At 40.9% G+C, this 24,463-nt stretch overlaps 1 protein-coding gene across 2 annotated transcripts in view; it reads right to left on the reverse strand.

Annotated features, from left to right (window-relative positions):
- LOC117543888 (disintegrin and metalloproteinase domain-containing protein 12-like) overlaps positions 1 to 24,463 on the reverse strand; it is a 73,175-nt gene that overhangs the window by 37,893 nt on the left and 10,819 nt on the right. For both annotated transcript variants that reach the window (XR_004568612.1, XM_034212516.1), the window contains exon 3: positions 22,131 to 22,204. Coding sequence is in view for 1 of the 2 variants with exons in the window: in XM_034212516.1 (XP_034068407.1) it covers positions 22,131 to 22,204 (74 nt within the window). In the remaining variant the exon portion in view is untranslated. The remainder of the gene's footprint in view (positions 1 to 22,130; positions 22,205 to 24,463) is intronic.

Here is a 24,463-nt window from a genome sequence, read left to right on the forward strand (position 1 = left end):
CTCTGCTGCGGGCAAACCTTTGCCCTGCTCTCTCTTTCTTCCTGTTCACGGGTCCCTACCATGTAGGCCAAGAAAGATTACAGCAATACCTTGCTAATGTGATACCCACTGCCTTCTCATTTGTCTTCATCAAAGCAAACTCAATTTTGTTATCTCTACTTCACAATTAAAGCTTTCCACTAGCAAGGTTTTTACTGTGAAGCAAAGGCTCCCTGTAGTCTTAGTCAACATGATGTTAAAAGCATGTCTTCTGTATATGAAGATATATGGCGCTTAAAGCCCTTTGTAAAGTCTTTAATATTGCAAGGAGGAATGGTAAAAGAATAAATGCTACCAAGAGATACAAAATGGCATCAGTACTCTAACCAACTTTGAACTGTGGTCGTCCTGATCTTTGGAAAACAAATTCTTGGAAAATAGGCCATTATGACATATGTGCTAATTCCTTCTAATGGCATTTTCATTCTGCAAGAAGAAAACATTTGTATTTTTGAATAAAAACATCTTGAGATAAGGTCCCACTTACTTGTTGATTACAAGCTATAAATCACATCTAATGACCATCATAAGGGAGTTGCTAAGTTGTCACTGAGAAGGTTTAGTTGTTATTAATTACACTGATAAAACAAATACATTGGACATTGTGTATATCATTTATTTGTCAAGCTGCTGTTTTCTACGGTCAATAATTAACCTTTCAATATTTTGTCCCAAAAGGAAATGCATTTACAACTATCTGACATTGCATTTCACAGAATGTATGAATAGTTACTGATTGATATCACTAAATCTGGTGTCCTCAAGAGCAGCAAACTACACACCTTTCAGAGATCCTGAAGAGCTTTCAAGACTTTTTAGGTCATTTATCATTGACACTCAAAATATTGATTTTGGTATACCACATAACCGCCAAACTGCGCTGAGATGTCACCTCAACGACAATGACAAATCTGTACAGTTACAGCCCATCTACAATGATGGCTGCCCTTTTTTTCACCTACAGTTGTTACCAAGAAAAAGCTATGTGGACCCCCTCCTGGGCTGATTATTGCAGCATTAGCATGTGTATTTGTGTTCATGATTTGCATACGTGAGGATGAGTGTCCATGTATTGTACATACAGCGAGTACATGTACAGTAATAAACTACAGGACACCAGCAGATGGTTGGCTGGTGCTAATCCACAGCAGAGAAACAAACCTCAGCATGCAGCTGGATTCTCTTACTGACCTCACCGCTGACAACCCAGCTGGGAGTGTCAGCTGTAACAACCTGGGGAGGGGGGTTATTTTGTTTGGGAGCTGTCGGCATGAGATACAATACTTCCCCGCCCTCTAGAGCAGAGCCAAATAGCTGGTAATAATCATTGGATCAAAGCGAGGCCAAAGAGAAGAGAGCGCCAAATAAAATGATGTGCTTCTTCAGTCTTAATTAGGTCTGCACTCTCAGTTGGACAGTCAACCTCAACATCTGCCCACAAAGGACAATCCAGTGTGGTGATTGTGTTTGCTTCACTGCTTGCCTGTAACACTCTGGGAGAGTCTGGGAATGAAACATGAAAACATGTTGCGGACACATGGAACCAAGAAACTTCACCTTAGTCCAACTGAATGAGGTAGTCTTGCACTGTTAGCAATGGTAGATGAAGATTACTTATATTCCCTTTCTTTATTGTTACTTGCACATTCTCCAATTTCCTGTAGACTTGGCCATCACTGACATCTCAGAAATAGGACTGAGTGGCCAGTGGTGTCATACAGATGTGTTACGTTCCCTCTTGGCTAGGGGTACAAAGGGACACGACACGACCAGTTCGGAATTGGTAATTGTTACCGGTGGTTTATTTGTAACCAAAACTTTGAACACAATAATATCCACACGAACAGCCTGGACCAACAACGGACCAAACTGTTACGGTTTAACAACAAAGAACTCCAAAAGAGAGTTGCACAGTATGCTACAAAAGAAAGAACGTACCTCACTTCTAAAGTGGAACAAAACACTAAACAAAAGGATGCTGTGTGGAAACACAGCTGTTGCTGATCAACCGGTGCTAATCACCGGGGTCTAAGCAATAGTTTCACAAATGCTGATCTACAGGCGCTAGGCTAACCTGGGTCTAAGCTGTTTCACAATGTCAATAATCTAAATGCGGTTCTAAAGGAGCTAAGCAACCTGGATCTACGCAATACACACACACAAACCCTACACTAAACACATAATACTACGACACACTGCTAATCAGTGTGCTCGCACAGAACCCTACTGAACACACTGCTAGGCAGTCTAATGAATCACCGAATACACACTGCTAAGCAGTCTAAGGAATCACAGAATATGGCAATGTCACAATGCGAGGCTTGAGGCGTCTGTCCCAAAATACAGAGCCTCCCGAATGGTGTCCGTGTCCGGCCTTTATGCTCCTCCCCCGGATGACGTGGCAGAAGCGGGCGGGGATTGGGTGACGTCCGTCCAATCACCGCGGATGTTACGAGGTCGGTACGGCCACTGACAGCATAGGAACCGCACAGCTCATTTACATACACACACACAACCAGAGTTAAGGGCACAAGGTAACAGCGGCTGTAACAGATGACTGATCTAAATGTGAGGCCAGTGGTACTTAATGAGAGGTATCCCACTACCATTCTTTGGTTGGTAACCTCAGCCTAGCTGAACTTAACTAAGGTTAACTTAGAGCTAGCATTCCTTGGCTGCTAACTCACATGGCGAGTAGTTTCACAGCACGGGTTGTAATGGGTGCCAACATTCAACAGTTTCCTGGCAACAGCAGTTAACCCCTGTGCGTAATGACTAAAGTATTTCCACCATCAATTACCTTGGAAGTGGTTTAAGAATACATGTTTAATGTTCAGTATGAACAGAAGGGAAAAGCTAATCCAATGCTATATGGGCACCTGGCTATTGCTTTGAGACAAACTGATCCCTGAATAGGTTAGAACATGATAAACTACACAAATTAGAGTTGCAATCTGCACTACAAACATGCAATACAGCACAGCACAGAGGTACCATTTACATAATGTAGACAAGGGTTGAAAGAAATGTACAGAAAACATTCTAATGTATGTAACCCAGCGGACAACACCTGTAGGTTCATCTCATCCCATTGGGGCGATGAACCAATACATCATGCTTCTAATTCCACAAACCAGACGTCCGAGTTACAGCAGCGGCTCAAAGTTTATCAATCAGCCGGAAGTTAATGAGGCATGGAAGAAGGGTGGGGATGGGGGGTCTTGACTCTTGCCCTCCATTTAAAATGCAGTACACATGGGACAAGCCTACAGCAGGGCTCTGTCTGACTGACAGGACGTTAGTATTCAGGTAGGGACACCAAGAATCAACAAGAATATCCTGAATACCAGCTACTAAATGCCACTTCTGTTAATCAAATGTTTCTGTTGTATCTGTTCAACATTGTCAGCCTCTTCCGTCTGTCTTTGTATAGGGAAATAACACTGGGAATTGCACAGTGTCTTATCTAAATGGAATATATTTTAAAATATCAAAGCTTACTCTGCAAACACAATCCCTGTTGTGAACGTTCTTCTAATTCAGAAAATACAACCACGCCAACCCCAGGAAACTTATCTCATTGGTGTTTTCTTAACACATTCCATCATTTTCCCCACATATGGTCTTAATTGCAAGTGTTTGCTCTGCTTCTACGCGAGTAAAGCAAATGTTGCGGTGTGTGAGATATATTAATTGCAACAGGCTTGATGAATTAGAGTTGGTTCCTAATCAATCAAAGGCAAACAGGAGGTCTTATTTGTAGGTGAGAGCTGTGTACGACTTATAAAAAAGGTCCGTTACAGCATATAAAGAGCTTTTATATGCTAATGTACAATGAGTTTCTATTGATTATGACATAATTGCACATCCAGTCTTTTTTGTATGTGAATTAAAACGTGTGATGTGACAACGAAGGATTCAGACATCCATATCAAGAGCTTTCACTGGTGAACAAATCTTGAGGAATAAACAAATACATTTTTAAACATCAGGTAAAGAAGAGAAATATTAATGTTATTGTGAGGAATACTTTGTTTCCTTACTCATGCTGCATCAGTTTTATTTGGCGGATTATACAAAAACTAATTTTTCAGTCAGTAGTCACAAATGGGTTTTCAACTTCAAGCCCTGCAAGACTCCTCCGTTTCTCCACATGAAGTATCCAACCAGGCTAAAAGAATACTTGAGCATAGAAAGATAGTGTGAAGGATAGTGTTTAAACGTTCTTTGACAATAATGTGAAGTATTTTATAAATAACATCACTTCCTTTAAAGGTGGGGTAGGTAATTTTGGAGAAACCAGCTCGAGTGAGCAAGAATTTGAAAATACACATTCGGAAAAAATCTGCCACTTCCTTACAGAGCCCCTCCTCCTACACACACGAACGCGCACATGACCAATGAGGGCACGAGATAAGTTTGTGCACAGATGGAAGGCTGACAGGCAGGTAGGCCATCCAGTTGTTTTAGCCGGGCCGGCTAAAATGATTGGTCGTGCTTTTTACAGTACTACGGCTTCCACAGATTAAATTTTTTACGGATTTTTTGTCAAAGCACTTAAGATATTCATTGCTATCGGGATGTTAAGAGCATTCCATGGAATATAACAAAAAGTGTATCTCGAGCCGGTTTCTCAAACTTACCTACCCCACCTTTAAAGGTCACCTATTATGCACAATCCACTTTTTCATGTTTTTTATATACATGTGTCCCCTCTGTGTAAAGAGATTCTGAAAGTTTCAGGAAAAAAGATTCTCTCTCTTTTTGTCCTGATCCAATTATATAAAAACCTGTCTGAAAATGAGCTGATCAGATTTTGGCTACTTTATGATGTCATAACGATTTTTTGGCTTGTGTAACCATTAGCCAATAACCAACCAAGGTAACACCCCACCTTATCACCTGAATCTCCTCCTAGAGCGCCATTGTGTTTTTTTAACCAAATATCTCTCAGAGGGGCGTGGGGAGGGGCTCCTTATTTTTATCTAAAGTAACAGACAGAGAATCAGCACTTTTGAAGCAGGGCTGAAACAGAGGGGATTATGGGATGCTACAATGCACAAATCTGTTTTATTTCGAGCCAAACACTTCAGAGACATGTTTTGTATATATCTGAGACCTATAATGTATTGATGAAAAATAGTATAACAGGGGACCTTTAAGATAAAGTGAATATCCTAATTGACTTGCTCTGACAGTACTTTGACACCAGCCTTTGTTACCACTGTTGGAATCTAAGCTGTATCAATGTGCAGCGATTTCCCAGTCTAGGTTTGGATATGTCTCGTTAAACTCAGACAACCTAATCAGGGACTTCTGGACAAATCTAACTATGATAAATGAGAAACTAAGCATTAGGCCTCTGTAGAGCAAGGCGCTCTCTAGCACTTGTAAGCCCTGCGCTGTAACGGAAACTTATTTAGAACAGATGTAAATATAAACATTTAGAGCAGACAAAATCACCATCAAAGAAAGACGTTTCTCGTAAAACCTAATCTAGGAGCTCCAATTAGTACATTACATTTCAGCGTAGAGACCCGTGAGGCAATGTGGTAATAATAATGTCGCTTTCCTTTTATGTGGCAAGTTGCAAGAAACCAGCTCTGTGTGGAAAAAGTGGGATCATGTGCATGAAAACCTAAAATGGTGCAAACCCCCCCCCCCCGAGCGAAAAAAATTACTTGTCTCAGTGTTACTAACATTCTTTTTCCAGGCGCAAGGGAAGAGGGCCAGTCTTCCTGGCTGTGATCTGTCTGACATCAGGCAGTGCCAGCGCCAAGTAGAGCAGGGAAGCAGAATTCCCCCTGCTTACAATGAGCTCAATGCAACTCCCAGTCTTCACCAAGCATGTCATGAACAGAGCTGTTAGAGCATGCCAGCCAATGATTTCTGCTCAGGCAGGGGGGGTGGGGGGGAGCAAAAAAAGTCTAGGCAGATGGTTTTGACTTTATAAGCTGTCACGTTCGGTAGAAAGCTAACATGCGGCCCCTCAAGCAAGCTACGTCCAACACGACAAGGTAGAAACACAAAAAATGTGGTCGTTGGCTTCTGTCAAGAAAGCCAACTGTGTTGAAAATGGAAAAATGAAAGCTTCTTATATTTTTGTATCGCTCTTTCGACTTATCATGACAGCCTCATTATGATTCTTTACACCTGTGTGGCTTCCCCGGGTGGTTAATTGGGCAGCAAGATGGTCAAACACAATAGCCATTAGTAGCAGTGGCACGCAATTATCGCAGTTACTGTCACCGCAAGATTGATGTGGTTAAGCCAAGGCATGCCCCGTGAAATCAATAAAGTGTCATCTCAGTACAATGTCTGCCTGATGGATGACTCCACAGGATCCCAATTACAGAGACTGGGTGATGAATAGCACCCCGACAATGGATAAGATGATGGGAATTAGGACAGAAGTGCAACACTACTCTTTGATAAAGTTTCAAGATAATGATGCTGTGTATACTGAGATACACAGGTGTGTTCGGTAACAATTTAAATAATGATATAGTGCAGTGTCTAAAGTACAAGAAGTATACCTGACATGTTTTGATGTTGTGTGTTTCTGGAATAAATTAGATTTGTATACTGTATGGTAACTGGATGGCTACATTTGGGTCACACTACAACAACTATGAAGCTAAAAAGGATGAGTGCAATTTTGATAGGATGACTAAGAAAGAGAGAAAGCCCAGAGAAACCAGATAAGTGACGTAAGCCTCACATCTCCAAGAATAAGTCTAAAGGATGTCCCCACACAGAAAACCATTGCATTGGTTGTTTGTCCTAAGGCTTAAAAAGTCCTATGTTTGTGTTTCTCATCGAGGGAGCACTTACGTGCAAAAATAATGACTATTTAAGAAGAAAAGGTGAAAGTGGAGCGATACTGTTATACCACTACAAAAGCGCATGAGGTCAGAGTAGTGCAACCACAACCACAATGTTAACCTAGCAGATTGACTCGCTTTACCCTAATGAGAACAAGCAAAACACCAAAGACCAGAAAAATCTCATTAATTGTTTTTAATGTGGTCACATGGCTCATTTATGTGAGGCACGCACACACGTGTCGTTTATGAATGGGGACTTGTGTTCTCTCAGTTGCATCCTGTGTCACACGAAGCACACATGTTGCTGCCTCGCCACATTATGGAAACACTTTGTCTATTGCTGAATCACATTTCAGCGTGGAGAGATACATAGTCCAGCAACTCCAAACTGACAGTCATGATGATCACTTCATTAAAGAACAAATGGCCATGTTTGTGTAACTTCTTACAAGTTGCTGGTTTTACAACCTATCTGTGCTATGGGCGTATTACAAGAGTTACAATAGCATAACTACAACCAGTCTCAAACAGGATCACTACAGGAAAAGTGCAACCCGAGTCAGATGTCTTTCCACATAATTGTTCCCCTCTTTTGTTTCTTCGCCTGTTGTTACTTTCCAACTGGCTATAATGTGTGTGGCTTACACCACAGTGTTTGTCACCCAAAGGCATGCTGGCACATGCCACATGTGATGAATAGTGTCTGTGAGGAACTAGCAAACCATAACGTGCTCATATTGGGTTTACAGCAGGGCAAGTCTCTTTCCTTTCTTCTAAAAATACATCAATATCACTTTATTGCTCATGTTGTCACGATCCCCAAGGGCAAGGGAAAGGTAATCACTGTGACTAATCAAAGGCAGTTGATAGGCACAGTGTGACATCTAAATGCTCCAGGTCAAGTGGAATACAAACCCAAAAATATGCCTTACGCTTGCAATTAGACAACTGATACTAATTATATCTAAATTGTAGAAAAACAAATAAAAACTGATATATTTTGGCAGTTTGTCCCAGGTGGATGTCTTTTTTATAACTACACGGGCCAGTGACATTGTTATCTGAGACTAATTATGCCGGGTGCCAAGACAGCAGTCTCTCAAATGGCCTTTGTTGCTGTGGATCACTGGAGGGGAGATCCTTCATCCTCTTTTCTACTCCTATCTGCCCTGGGGCCTCGGCTCCTCTGCCTTCCCCTCTGGGTGAGCTACGGTTGTGTTTCAGCTCGCGGGTGTGTGGGAGAGAGGGAAACAGAGAGTGTGTCCCTGCTTGCGTGCAGCAATCTTCGAATGCGCTGGTAGCCCGACTTGATTTATGCGCGACTGTGTGGGAGCATGTGTCTGTGCTTATACACATGCAGGCATCGCTGCATGTGCGGTTTCCACAATGAGGATTGTGTGTGTGCTCCACACACATCGGGCTCATGGCTTATAGATCATGCAACACATTATTTTCTTTCAACACTATCAGCAAACCACAACACTCCCTGCCTGATTTCCTAAACTACTTATTCAACACTCCTGCACTGGAAAATCAGGATGGCTTTTAGAACTGTAATGTTTTCTTGAAGTAATTTGCGAACTCTGAATAAGATAATGTTAAAAGCCAAGTTTACCCATTTAAAAACCGTAACCAATTTTCACCGGAACTACTTCCTACCAAAGAAGCAGTTCCTAGAACATCTTTTGATGGGGAGGTCTTTGAGGAATGAGGACATTTTCTAGAAAGAAATGCGGAATTTCTCCCAGACAACATTATAGGCACCATAAACCTCCATTGCATTGGGGTGGAGGCACGAATCCTAGCTATAGATAGCTCTTTTTGATATTCATGTCTTTCAGCCTGAAGAAAAATCACAACATTTGAGGCTTCAAAGCGTTTAATTGCTTCCCATCTTCTCTGTGTGTTTTCTACATCTGTTTTTAAGATGTTTGTTATGGCTGAGAACGGGGATGATGTACTAAGGGAGGGTGAATGCAAAGTCATGTTCTGGACGGGTCATGCTCAAACAACAGCTTTGAGCTTTCCCATTAACTCGAATGGTTTGCGAAAACCTGGCCCCAGGTCCGAAGCTCCTGCATCTATATTCATTGCAACATTGTGCTTGAACTAATGAGCGGCTAGGGAACTTCAAACAATCAAGCCTATCATTCTTTTCACAAGGTAAATGCACATGCAAAAAAACTGCAATTCAATTAATTAAATCTGTCTGTTCTTGTGCGCCCTCCCCCCTTCTACCCTGCCCTTCTTCCTTGTCTGCATGCCTTCAGGGAAATCAAACAATTAAGGGATGAATACAAATGCACTCTCTTCATGTCTTTCACCCCTCCGATTATGTCAGTGAGGGAGATGTACCTCTTTCTAGTTAAGTCAGCTTTTTATGCATTAGGTGGGATTGGTTATGCACCCTGACCATGTATTATTTTTAGTCGATGATTGACAGTAAAATAAAGCTACAAGATTAGACAAGGAGGAGAGAGAATAAAGTAAATAATAGAACTTCAGCATAACATGCAAGGTCAGAATCCTAATAGATCTAAAACAGGTGCGGTTGGTTCTCAGACAAGAAACTAAATGTCCAATTGAATAATCAATACGTTTCTCAACCCTTGAGCACTCAAAGCAATCATAAATCTCTACCAGCTTTCATTAAAACCATTTTCTGCAGTGAATGCTGATAGAATATTCTGTTATCTCATGCGTCTTTGAATCAGCCCTCCACATCTCTTTCACACAGTTTCTAAAGCTGGTGATTGATCTCCCAATAATGCACAAAAAGCGAATTGATCATCCACGGTCCAAAGGTCTCTGAAAGGAATATGGCACTTGTTGTTGAGCTGATGCACACAGGAAGTGGAAGATTATTGGCTTTCTTTAAGATATTGTTGGTAAACATGACATCATACATCAGAGCGTGCATATGGAGCTTACAGCTGGGACTTGTTTATGTTTGCACCATCGATGCCCCGTCGAGCATGTATTCACATTCATTTTCATCTGCATTTTGAATATTGATTGACAGACGGTCAATGCCAGTATGTTAGAAATTCTGAGGTAAGTCATTCACAATCCCTGAACACTTTCAGAATATCCTTACAAAACACCAAGAGAGACTTAAAACATTTAAAATTATTTGTATATTTCATATTTTATTTATTCAGTTAACTATTCAATTGTATTTTGAGTCAATTTGACTTCCCAACATGAAGGTCTGAATGTTGAATGCCTTTCTCCCCACTGCTCCTCTAAAACTATATCTACTGAATCATTCATTTTCTTGTTTATTTAAAAGCTAATTTAAATATATTGAGTCCCAAAATACTGGAATCAGCCAATTATATACTTATTTTATATATACACTTATTTTTACTACTAAAAGGTACCTGGGGTCTCGAGCATAACCATGTCCCATTGTCTCTAGGACACCTACTCATTGCTGAATTTGTGGTTTTGTAACATATGTTGTTTGTTTATTCAAAAAATGTAAAAATGATAATCTGTAATTTTCTGGAGGAGTATGTGTGGAACTGTTTCTTAACTGGGTGCATTGGCTTGTTTGTTAACCCTAACCCTAACGACTGGTTGTCTGGAAACCTTATGGTGAGGACAGAACGCCTCCATCTTTACAGTATGTTGAACTAATAAATGATTAATGCTGATCTTCTCAACTTACGCTTGTCAATAAATGAAATAGATTTATCCCAGAAATTTGGAACAATGTTTCTTTACTTTTACTCATGTCTTTAACCCATAACTTGCAATGTAAATATAAAGAATGTGATCTCAGTTGACAACTGGGTCGAGTCCAGCCAACTGAATATATGCCTTTTACGCCTTATCTTTCAAGAGGGAAAACATATCGTTTTTCTCTCAGCTCGTGTGTTAACAAATGCAGTTTCCTGCTTAACCCTCAGTGAATTTTCAACCTGCCTGTGACCCCCTCTCTCGGGAACTCTGTTGATGATTTTAAGGCATCTATGTCATGGACCTCGATTCCATGGGGTCCCTGCACCCCGAAGCACTCCACAGCCTCTTCATCAAACCCTGGCAGCTCCTATTGATGTTGGCAGCTCACTCCTGTCCCCAGCACTGGAGGGATTAGGTGAGAGTGAGCAAGAAGAAGAAGAAATACGCAAGGCCAACCAAAAGGAGACCATGCGGTGTCTAATACCCCAGAATGGAGTTATTATATGTTGCTGATGGCAAGAAAATATGCAAGGAGGAAGAGATATGGAGGCAGGCGGAGAGAATTGGGTGAGGACTGCCTTCACACCTCATCTGACAAAGCAAAAACAGCAGAAACCTCCAATCCAGTGATCACACTCCCCCTGCCCCCGTCTACTCCCTGTGTGTCTATCTCACAGCACCGTGGGGCCTCACACACATATCCTTAATGACAAATGGGATGGTAAAGGAAAAGCATCTGCTTTCTGCCTGACACGGAGACTAGGGAAGACCCTATGCTCCAGATCCCTGACTTTCTACGCATCATTTCTTTTAATCACAAAGTTAAATGTAGTGATGAAAGAGGATTCTGACCTATAAGTCCTTCCTAGGTTTCCCCCTTTGAGTCGAATGCGGTTTGAATTTTTTTAAATCAGAAGCAGAAACATAAGAAAAAGAAAGATGTTCTTCGAAAGAGATGCTACATTTGAGGGCAAGAAGGGAGGGAAACTGCTGCTGGAACTTTTTGCTGTGCTGGTCAGCGGATGCTGTTGTTGCTTTCCATCCAGCAATCATGTTTCACAAGGACACTGCTCTGTGTGAGCATGTACAGGGTATATGCAGGAATCCTGAAGTCAAATGTAATACCTTTTAAGACCTTTTTTAAAGACCCTTTCCATACATTTTAAGACCTCATCGCCACTTCGAGTTTTAACCGGTTAAATTGGCGACACACTTTACCTCACATTTACAGTATTGATTGTCCTTCCTTCTTATCTTCCAACCATTTGGACGCAAACTTACATTTCCCCATAACGATGTTGTTTAGCAACCGGCGTAAACGGGCCGCTATCAAGCAGTGAGCGTGCGATGTCCTGTTCAGGTGACGTTAAATCCAACGGGATGCCATAAATAAACGACACAGAATCACACTACACACCTACGCAATGATTACATTCAGGCAGACTTTAGAATACAACCTCTTTGGATAATTTATATACTTATTAAAAACAAGCTACAAAATGTAATACCTTGGAAAATGCCGTTTAATACTTTTTAATAGCCTTCATTTTCGCTAAATTGATTTATCAACTTTGAATACTTTTTAAGACCCCACGGACACCCTGATGTAGGACAACAGAAGGGGCAAAAACTCTGACATCAGCTGAAAGAAACAAGCTTCCTTCAGCCCAGATTTGACCGTCTGACTGATGACCACGTGTGGCTTCTTTGCTCAGTCAGTGACCCGCACACGCAGGGAGTTCTGGTCATAGGAAGGTCATTGGACTGTGAGAACGGACAGAACAGGATGGAGGACAAGTAGAGTGAACACTTCCTCCAGGCTTAACTCACACTGTAGCTCCGGCAGATCTATTTGTCTGTCTGTCAAAAAAGGGAGGAGGGAAGCCAGGACTGTGGGCCTGGACTGATTATCTGTATGGTCAGCAGACACAGAGGTCAAAAACTTTGTCTGCTTTTGTTTATTCCCTTTGGCACCCCAAAGCCTTGAGAAAATTAGATTTCACTACAATTTATGGAGGCCGTTTGCTTAAATAGGTGAAAGGGAGAGAGCCAGAGAACGAGACAGAAAGACAAACAGTCCAATGGAAAGGAAGAGGAAGATAGATGGCCTTGGCTGACGGATGGTAAAACCAACTTTTGTTCTCCAAAATCCTCAAGAACATCTTATGTAGACACATTTTCTGGCAGTTCATATTCAAATAATTCCGTCTTACTGCTACTGCTAATTAAATGGAAAAACTATGTATTATCCTTGTGGTCATTTAAGTCAAACATAAAAGGACAGGAGTGTTTGTTTAAGCTCTACTTTCACTGCTGCATTACATGAGCTCCAAAAGGTACATTTTTCTTCTGCTTGCTTATTCCCCCCATGTTCAAATACAAAGGATTTTAACATTATTGCAGGCTTTTCGGAAAGAACATCAGAAGGCTGTCAAGATCTGTCTTTATTGTATTTTGTCTTGTCTTTTTCTGTCTTTTGTTTCATGTTTTATTTTGAAAGGTCTTCACCTGCTGTCTTGCCTGTTTCTGTCTGTGTTGTGTTTTGTCTTGTCTAGATCTGTTTTTGGTTTTCTGTCTGCGTTGTGTCTTGTCTAGATCTGTCTTTGGTTTTCTGTCTGCGTTGTGTTTTGTCTTTAGATCTGTCTGTGGTTCCCTGTCGTTAGTTTCCCTGGTGTGTCTTATTACCCGATTGTGTTCACCTGGTGTCCCTGTGTTTTCTCCTCCCTCCTCACCTGTGTCTTGTTTGTATAATTAGTCTTGTGTGTATTTAAGTTCTGGTTTTTCTGTCTGTCTTTATCGGTTCGTCTTGTGTTTTGACTTGGTCTTCGGTGAGTGTTCTGTTCTGTCTTTGTGAATAGTTTAGCCTTGAAATAAAGGAGTTATTTTTGACACTTTAATCTGCATTTGGGTCCTGCTTCCTACACACAGCGTAACAAAGACATTATGGTTACAAGTTCCTTGTCTCCGAGTTTGATAATTGCTGCCATATTTTAAGAGAGAAATTCGCTGCACATTAAAAGTTGTGGTTCTTTGTTGATTTGTCTTTTTCCTTTCAACACCTTAGTGCTTTCAAACAAAGCAATGAACAAGAGGAAGCACAGTAACATTTTATGGTTATGGTCATTTGTTCAGCAGATGACAATATAATGAATAAAAAGGCAAATCTTCTGAATGTGTTTGGGAATATTCAGTATTATTTACACAAATTGTGTTGGCGACATCAGGGACTTTTTATTGTAGTAATGAAACATGTAATTGTCAGAAGGGACTTACCGATGACATATGCAATGTTGTGACAATGTGAAATGATTCCAATATTTTGTATTCATAGTAAAGCAAATTATATTAGTGTTTGGAGAGACACGTAACAAAATGTAATTCCATTAACTTTGTTTGCCGTTCAGTATTGCCACAAACTGTGGTGCAATCTAAACAGTACTTCTGTGTGATAGAGTGAAGTGAAAAGCATGCATGGATAAAACATGAGGTTGGCTCTTATTCAAGGATTATTTCTTAACACATTCACAAGACGGATGGAGAGTTGGAAAGAATATGTGCTTCAATTTTATCAGCCGTCTGGAAAATGTTGGAAAGTTGTGCAATAAATGCTCTTGTGGATAAAGCCTTACATTATGCTCGAACAAATGTTACCAAGAAGTTACATAAAGGTCTGAAAATGAAACACTAGTCTACTTTCAAAACCCTCTCTGTTCATAACTTTGAATGTCATCTCCTTTTAAAAGACACATTTAGACTCCTGTTTAAAAAGACAGACTGGCATGTACAGGCACATTTCAAATGGGTTATTGTTCACTTTGAATTGTTGCAAAATGCATCAAAGTGCACTTAAAAGATGACTCATACAAAACACAAGGAATTCAACAGGGTGACTTGTTTCTGTCCATTAGTAAAAACCCACTCCCACTCCTCATCAGCTTTTATCAGGGTGCCGGTGAGGAAGGCACCGAACCCCCAGATATCTAAATTGAAAGCATGATCAGAATGATTTTACAATTGTCCTGGGGCCTCATTACAGAAAAAATATCCACAAAGCTAGTCATATCTTAGTACTTATACTTATACTAGAAGTATCTTTCCATTACGAAAATTATTTCCAAACTCATGCATCTTTTCTCAGACCTTCTATGCTTTTCTTCCTCGAGGTGCACAAGCAGCCTCTCTTGCTCATTGTTTTATTTATGCAAAAATATTTAATCTTGGCTATTGATATATAGGTTACCTATTAATAAATGGTCTTGGAATTCTAAGGCGTCATGTATCTGTTTGAGTTTCATCATTATATTGCCATAACAATTGAAGTTAGGACATGGTCAAAGCCATGTTTACTCAACCACTCCAAAATTAGGACGGTTCTCTAATGGTTAAATCCCTATCCTATCATAAAATAAGATTATTTCCTAAATGTATTTACAAAATATGTTTCTGTAGTTCCAAAACTACCCCATGTCTTCCTAAACAGATAAGATAGGATATCAGGCTTAAAGTTAGGCCCCTGATGAGTTAGCGAGACAGAAGTAATGAAACATTTACATTTTAAAATATAATGTTTTCTAATTTTAAATCCATGTACGTTGGACTTTAGCCTGGCAGCATTATACCTGTAATGCAAAATGAGGACTTCTTTATCTCCAGGAACCGCCCTCAGCCCTTTGGTGAAGGTAAGTAGTGAGTGATGGCTCGTCCCCAAGAGAGAAAGTGCTGCTTACAGCAGGTTTCACTTGGCTGTGCTCTTTGTGCTGAAGGGAGGGAGGCCGAGGAATAGATCTACCAGCTGGAGTCCTGAGACCCCCGTGGTCTGTCTGGTAAAAGGCTCAGAGCGGAGAGGGGAAGACCCCTTTCACTGCACAGAATCTCTTTTTTACAAGCCATTGAGTCTGATACTCAATCTTCATTTTCATCAGCTTTATACTTTAAGTCTCTCTCCACTCAAATGATTGTGACTTGTTTGACCTTCACTGTGCAGAATTCTACAGAGGGCTGTTTTCATATTATCTGCTGAGGAGGATACGCTTATCTTCGCTCACCTTGATCTGTGTTCAAGGCGTGCACAAATTATTTTGTGACATCATTAATTTCGGAGCAAATTCTGGCACAATCTGCAAGTTACAGAAGAGTGATGTGGAAACATGAATCTTCCTACGTGAGAATACTAAGAAAGTGTTTTTTGTAATGGAGTAGAAAAATCTTATGTCCACATGTAATAAAGCATGGGGAAACAAACAGCATTGAGATGATACATTTTCAGTTTTCCTTTGTGATTGAAAGTGATGTATATAGAAAAATAACACCTTATATCAAAAAATGGTAATATAGGTATAGCATAACAATTAAGGTAGGACTGGACAGCTTGACAGAGAGAAAGTGAGGTAAACAAGTCGTTTTACGACGTAGTAAGTTGGAAGGTTAGGTTGGGATGAAAGCTTGTGGACCAGTAAAAACTAATTTATACAGACACTCACAAAACAGAGCATTAAAAGGGACACATGAGTGCATGTGCATCTCACTCTTCTTCATCCTGAAAGACAAGATAAAATGTGTTCTAAGAGCTTTCCAGTGTTACTGTGTGCCTCCTAATTAATTAGGAACATGGAGTGGCGAGTCCACCTTATTAATTACTGCTCTAAGCTTGAAAATAATTGGAGCTACAGAAAAGGCGATTCAAAAGAAGAACTTTTGAAGGAAGTAGTTAAAAGGCACAGGCTCTGGACAGAGACGAGCTCATTTCCAAGGCTTGTCTTTGAAACTAATGAAACACGGATATCATGGCCTTGCAGCCGCAAGGGTAGCAAGGTACAAAGGATAGTGTTAACCTCAGTGCAGCATTCTATTGGAAGTAAGGGTTAGAAACGTGTGTGTGTGTGTGTGTGTGTGTGTGTGTGTGTGTGTGTGTGTGTGTGTGTGTGTGTGTGTGTGTGTGTGTGTGTGTGTGTGTGTGTGTGTGTGTGTGTGTGTTTTAATTGTGCTGATGAGAGAATATGTTTGTCTGCAGAAGAGAGAGAATAAATGAGCATTGGTACAAGCACGCCATAAAAGCAGGTTTTATGGGAGTATATCTGCTCATGTAGCTGCTTAGTGATTAGACTGGGCTGTTTGTGCCCTCTCTAAAATGACCTTCCCTGTAATGTACAAATTCACACAAGCTAATGAGTCATTCGCCCACTATCTAACTGTCCATGCGTCACTATGGACAGTCATTTTGGCTAATGGATCAGAGAACAAGTTAATTTTGCACACTGACGGTGGATACAGATGTAAGCTTCAGATAAGATAACCAGGAGCAAGGCTCCGACATAATGTCATGTCCACAGTGATAACAGGAGAACAGCAGGAAGAGCACATACAGTATCTCATGCTTCAAAGCACTAGTGTATGGAGACTCCAGATTCCCAGTTTCATTGTCAGTTCCCCTTCCTATCCTCTCTCCTTCTCATGTAGTGCTCTTCTTTAAACCCATGTTTGTGTGGAGGTGGGGATACAAGGCTAACTAGTAATTATGGGCTAGCTTTAGTAACTATGGGAACAAGTCTTATTCTTATCCAGTTGATCGTCGATAATTGGAGACTAGTGTTGCTAAAGAAAAATTGAATTTATTGGGTTAAATACATGTGTTAATCCCATTAAAAATGCATACATTCAAAATGAAATGTCTAACTATGCAATGCTTTGTACTTTGTTATGTTGGAAACACTGGGATCTCAATGTAATAATGATTGCAATTTATTTTCAATAATCTAGGAACACGATCTAGTTAAGGGGCAGGATCTAACAAAGGACGACCAGGACTATAAGGAAGTAATAATCAACTATCTTCAATTCAATGTTATTGTATGGGTTGAGAATCATGTCAATCAATACAAAGATGTATGGCACAAGGGTAAAGTCAAGAAATGAGCATGTTGAAGCAGTCAATAAAGACATTAAAATATCTAATAAACACATTTGAGGCTGTTCAGTTTGAGTAAGCACTGAGGCCCGGTCTTGGGAAATGATTTTATACACTCCTTGTCTCACTTCTGGATTATTTGACAAGAGGAAGGATTCTATACACATGGGTCACACATTTGGTTTGCCGTTCCTTAAACAATCTGTGTGTGGCTCAGCAGTCCAAGACAATAACTCCACAAAAGGAGGTCACAAGAGAGATGACTTTTTTCCAGAAAGGGTTGGTCTTCAGCTCTCTGTTTGTCCAGCTCCCCAAGAGAGACTGCTTCCTGCCTGTGTTTTCAGTGAGACATGAGGAAGTCTTCGTTGAGAGAAGCAACAGGTCAGAGACCAACAGCTTGAGATATGGAGTTAAACAACATCCCTAAAAATCCAATTCGCAAACTAGGACAAATTGAGTCTGGATCCCGCCCTGGCTGAATTGTATTGTTCTTCCAAACACCAGAGAGATGGAAGACCAGGCCTTTCACTCAGGAAACATATCCTCTCCCTGCCCTCTGTCCAAGGAAAAGGCCAGATTAAAGTGTGTGCATCTGTCTGTTTGTCACACAGCACCACAGGCTCCAAAAGATGGATTGCCAAGCCTCCAGGCCCCTTATGTTTCAGGCCAAACAACATGATGAGCAGGGAGAAACACCAAGAGCAGGCAACCGAGAACATCCTCATCCCAGCTGACGAGCCCCAGGCCTCCTCTCAGCGATCAAGCTGTCCATTAGAAAAAGGAAACACGCATGGACAGCATGCTGCCTGCTCAACTTGGGACTCATCTTTGTTTGTCTGGAGGCCTCACATTTAAAGCCACAAAGCAACAAGAGTTGCTTGAGCAGCTTGGCCAGAAATGGTTTCAAACCCAGTGGTTTAAGCTTAACAATTGTCCCCACAACTGTTATAGATGTGCACAGGCTTCAGGGGTTCTCTCATGTATTCAGAGTCTTTTAATAAAGGAGAATAGGTAATAAAGAACAAAAGGTGCTCATTCACAAAGCAAATGCCATGTGTAGATTCTGTTTATTCATCGACGGAAGTACATTGATCCGAGAAGATGAGATGCCGCCAGGGATCAGAGTGAAGGCAGCAGATGGGGCTGATCGACAACTTTGAATTGTGCAAATCAAAGAGAGCATGAGCAATATTGGCGGAATAACACGGCATTGGACTTACTTTAAATGCAGGATGTTTAAAGAACCACCTTAGGTTCACTTGGGGATTTGTAAATGCTTCTTTATATGGTATGTTAAAGAACTGGTTGCATTTTGATCACATTTCTAATCCTTGAAAAAAACATCTTCGGACACAATTTCAGATTTATTTTTTGGCATTGAACATTTATTGAAACTACTCATTAAAGAAGTGAAGTGCTGCAATATTAACATGCACTTCAGGGCTTTATTCAGAGTTTTCTGCATGATTGCTTCTCCAAATCTAGACACAGAGGACTGCTGTAGCTAATGATCAGAAAATACTTCGCCAACAGAAATACTGGCAGTTAAAACCAATACTGTCTAGACTAGAGCATATGCAACTTTCCTGCGGGTATTTTGTCGACTATTTCCCATGAGACCACACTTGATGATGAGGGTAACAATGAAAAAGTCTAATGAGTTTATATTTCAGCCGCCTTCATTTATGCACACTGAAAATGTTTATTGATGCTGAAAGTCTAAAGCAATCAGAGGACAGAACTAATCAATATTCCTACTTGTATTTTTGAAAGTTAAAGAAAAAGGCATTACAAGGGTGCCTGGATTAAAATGGCAGCATTTCCACACGGAGAAACCTTCGATTCAAGGCCGATATCTTTTGAACCATCACTTGGAGCTCCAGTTCGAACGGTTGACAAGTTACTCTTTCAATAACAGGAGATTTGCAAAGGGCTAAGGAAATGTAAGGATATTTGAAACCTACTGTATGAATCCTGCTTACCCGGTCCTTTATGTTAAAGATGAGACACACCACTCACAGCTCCATATTGGCTCAGAAACACAACAGCTCTGTACTATCAAAAATCGTTTTCACCATGTTCCAGGCTTTCTATGTCATCAGGGCCAATCACACATAGGAACTTCAGAGTAAGAACTAGTGCTTTGTTAGAAACATACATATGAAAGAGATGACATTTTCAGATATAGACAAGGTAGAAGCTTCAATGTTGCCTGGGTTTTATCTTGACACATGCCACTTGAGAGTATGATGAATTGTCACTATATCATAAAGAGAAAGAATAAAGAATGAAGTCTAAAGTTCACAAGTATTTGCACGTTACAATTATTGATTTCTCGTGAATGGTCTGGTGTAATGTGACAGCCTCACATGGCGTTGGTGTCCATTTGATTTGCAAGTCTAGAATATCTGAATTCTTTGTAAGAATATGAAATAAACCGACTGATATTTGCTGTTGGTATTCACATCAAATGGGTATAAAAAGGAACAGATTGCTGCATAAAACCTTCCGTTCCATGTGTAGTTTATTGAGGACAAGTTGAATTCCCTAAAGCTATTGACTGAGCTTTATAAGGGAGGTTTGGTTTGTCGTGCCAACTATTAAAACAGGGAACCAGCTGAAAGTTAAACATAAGACCTTCAAATGTCAAAGCTGTAACCTTCACAGTAAGTCAGTCACCGAGCCAAAACACTAATACAGAGGCTTAGATGGATTTACTTTTTTATATTGTTTTTATCCTTTTTTTCTGACATGTCATACATTGAGTTCACTGAGGATGATATTAGTTTTGCAATAAATAAGCAGAAACATCGAAAACGTAATAATTTGAAGCAGTTTGTGATAAATCTTCATGCACTTCAGCGGGCGACCTCTACTACTCTTCCCATTACACTGTAGGGTGATGTGAGTTCAAACACACACTGAGCATGTTCCTTTCTCGGTAGAAATGATGGTGTTCAGCTGTGCAGCACATCGCGCTCGTGTTCGGTTGCCGGCGCTATTTATTAACAAAGACCAGAGAAAACAAAAAATAAATCCGGGGGTTTAAATCAAATCATTTTATTCTGGACCACCGTTTTTTCCCCCCTCCTCTACTGATGCCAGCTGTGTTTGAACAACTGGATTTCATCGGCGGCATGCAGCCAATCTGCCAGCAAACCTCAGACTAAAAACCCTCACTTAATGTCAGCACAGCAGGTTCGGTTCTGGCTCTGGTGCTCTGATCCACAGAGCCGTTCAAAAACACACATCCTCTTCAAATCCACTTCCTATTTACTGTTCTACTCGTCAAACATGCATGGCAAAAAGTACCGTCTCATTTCGTTTTGGAATAGGTTTTTTCGCAGAAGTGTGTGAGAATACACAGATTATGAAATAACAGCTCTTGTTATCCAGACTAAGTGTAAGTGTAGTGTACATTCTGACAGACTGGTATTTTATATGAATGGAGGTTTGTTTCAGAAAGGTTCTCCATCATGTTTAAGCTCAATAAATTAAGTTAAATCTACAGTAGATTTCACCTCTCTATCTTCTCGATTTGTTCCTCTTGGCTAAGGGTTTGAAAACAACTGTAGACGTTACATTTAATGCTGCTGGACATCTATGACAGCTATAATATGAAGACCATGTGGGCAATGCGTGGGAATGCAAGGCGTTTTTCCACCTTGGCTGATCACAGGGGAAACGTTTGGTTCCCGTATGGAAATGAAATGTTTTCACGGCACGAGAATGTAATTCCATGCTATAAATGGGGCTGGTGAAAATGTGACAATCTGCAAGTCAGCTTTGCAAAATCCCCACCTGTGCAAAGTAGGAATGTTATTCAAATGAAAGCCTGAGCGTGATTTCCCCCCAAAAAATATGTCCCACAGTCTGCAGGTGGAATTTACATATATTAAGTCTTGAAAACAACTGAGATTAATGGCTGACTGACATAAAATCCCATCCACCCTCTCTCTCTGTCTCTTTGCTTCCCTCTCCCTTTTCCTCTATCACACAGACAGCTCTGCTTGTTCCTGGTTGCTCATGTGAGGCAGCAGAGCTGGATGGAAAACATATTGCACCATCAATCACGTCCCATTCTTCTCAGCAACACATTGGACTCGGAGCTTGTCTCAGACCGAGGCCAAGTACGAGTTGTCTTGAGTAAAAACGCAAAGATGACACACATTCCTCCGAACAGATACAAAGCTCTGTCAGACTGCTCCTATTCCGATAACCTGATCTCTTTCAAATGATGTTCCCTTTACTTCCTGGTCCCTTGACTGACACTGCGTTGACAGTATCTTAATATACACAGAGAGGAGTGTGTGCCGCGTTCAAACAAAGCCTCCTTCTCCCCTGTGTTATGCCAACAGATCAAATGAAAAGATAGAGGGAGAAGAAGGAGGAAGATGTCGGTTTTCATCAATGTCTTGCTGATGTATTCAGGAATCCCTGTCTTTCAAGTCTTTATTTCAGAACAGCAAAAAAACCAACGCATGGAGAGCCATGCCCACAGTAGTAGTGCAGGAGAGAAGGCTTTCCTCTTTCTCTTTGCCTTGTTTTGTGCGACACACAACTTGGCAACAGCCCCAGTTGTAGCCCCTGGGCAGTGCATATGTCCCCCATTTCTACTCCAAAAAGCACTGACTTTCGAGCAAGGGCCAAGTATGAATGGAGGGAACACTTACTCGTTTTTCTCCAGCGCCAAGAGCAGCTGCTCACCTTCCGCTTCAATCAGGAGCTTCAGTGATGCGGGGTGACTCTGAAGAGGAAGCAGACAGAGGAGGGGATGAGAACGATTGGTTACGGACTCAGGCAGACACTATTTTTGGTTGATGGAAGATGGTTCTCTGGTAGCAAACATGGTTCAAATTTAAGAAAATAAATGAAATGTGCGGCAAAACAGTTTTTAAAAAGCTTGATTACAACCCTACAAAGCCACCCAGCGCTGTAAGAAAAAACGCAAGAAGGCTGTTTTCAATTGAGTGGTCGAGAATCATGTGAAGCGACTTTATATATCTTAGAACAAGAGCTGAGAGGATTAGCATTATGTTACTATTCCATTTGACATTAATCCCGCAGAAAGCCACGAGTCTTCGCACCCCTGAGTTACAACACTGAGAGCGACCGCGTGACTCCGTTAGAGTCACATGAAGTGGCACCAAGTCGTACATCACTACTGTCATCCGCTGTGCACAAGCTCGCACGCACGCTCATATGTCATAACCTCTCTCCTGTTGTGTCTCGCTCAGGCACAAAAACACACTGTCTCACACACCTTCTCTAGGTATCAGCAACAACACACACAAATATATTTTACACACGTAGTTCAATCTGGGTCAACTGTGGCAGAGATCGCTGCTCTGGGTTAAGTCCTCCATCAGCCCCCGGGGAGGAGAATGTCGAGTGGATCATAAGAGGATATGGAAGCAGACAGAGGAGGTTTTAGGCAGTATCATTGCACAAGCCATGGAAGCACACTTCCTGCTATTTTCAGTTCAGACAGCTCTCTCTATGAGGCACGCTTTGACCTCACACTGCGAATGTTTAGGACATTATAACTTCAGGGAAACATACACAGCACACTGCATGTTTGGGCTTTTTGTTAAGGGAGTAATATATTCAAACAAAACACTTCATTTCACCTTCATTTTTTTCTTTAGTTCTCGGTTTTGCTTTGTTTTTAGGGTAATAACATCCCAGAGAAACCTTGTGGTGCTGTGCCTGTTTGGTTAAGCCAGAACAAATTCATTCACTAATTAATTGACTCAATAACACAACCTGGAAACTCAAGCTGTGTTTTCTAAGTCTGCCTGGCAGCCATGTATTTCATTTTTACAACATCTTGGATTATAACACCAAACAGAGCCAGAGATCCCACATTTCAAACATTTCATTAATATTCCAGTGGGTTTGTGTTGTTTCCCGCCTTCTTTAAATGGAGATATTGTGCAGCCATCTGTGCTTGAAATGTAATGAACACAGAGGCAATGACTGATATCTCTGGATGAATATATAATATACACCTTTAACTGCTGACACTTTCATTACATTCAGACTTAGATGCAGTTTGCAGTGTGATCATTATCTAAAATGAGTTGATTCAAGATGTATTACTTTAATTTGCATTTCAATCTAATGGTGAATTTCCACTACAGCGCGGAGCGTGGTTTAAGCGTGCCGTGCCCGGCCCGTTTTTGGTTGCGTTTCCACTAGGCGAGGAGCGGACAGTGTGAGCTGGGTTCATTTCCTGCTTGCTGCGTGGGGTCTGCGAGACAGCGAGACATCGCGAATGGATGCGGGAAGGGGGGGAAGCTGAGGGGGCTGCAGCACGCTGAGAGAGTGTCTGTGTGTGTGTGTGTGTGTGTGTGTGTGTGTGTGTGTGTGTGTGTGTATGTGTGTGTGTGTGTGTGTGTGTGTGTGTGTGTGTGTAATAACTGCAGTTTGCCTCCCTGTCAGAATGACAAAGATCCTCAGTGAAGCACAAGCCCATGATTCTCACTAAATTGAACAACTTATTAAAAAGATCAGTTCAATGCAACTAATGTCGTCTTAGTGTTGTTGCATGATGTTAAAATTAGTTTGCCATGAATTTAGTGATGGATTGTAAACATTTGAAATGTAGCATTTAAGTGTTTCTAAGTTACAAGGTTGTTGTTTTAATAAATCAGACACTGATGGTGCAGTGCTGTACTGTACCTCTTTAAATAGGCATTTCTTCAACAATTCACAAATTGTGTTTGCGCTGATCAGGGGGTACTTGGCTGAATTTTGTTTTCAAAAGGGGTACATTATTGAAAAAAGTTTGAGAATCACTGCTCTAGGGAGCAGAGGAATCAGCCTTCTTTTTTTACATGTCAATATATTCAATATTTCTTGTGAACAGGTTGATATTCTGACCTTATGGTGGCAGTAAATGCCATGAAAATTCATTTTGACTTGATGGCACTGAATCCAAGACAAAATCTTTAGAAATCAGAAGCAGGCGACAGTGAATGTATATGCTAAATGTCATGACATT

This window comes from Gymnodraco acuticeps, unplaced genomic scaffold, assembly GCF_902827175.1.
Source record: "Gymnodraco acuticeps unplaced genomic scaffold, fGymAcu1.1, whole genome shotgun sequence".
Lineage (NCBI taxonomy): Eukaryota > Metazoa > Chordata > Actinopteri > Perciformes > Bathydraconidae > Gymnodraco > Gymnodraco acuticeps.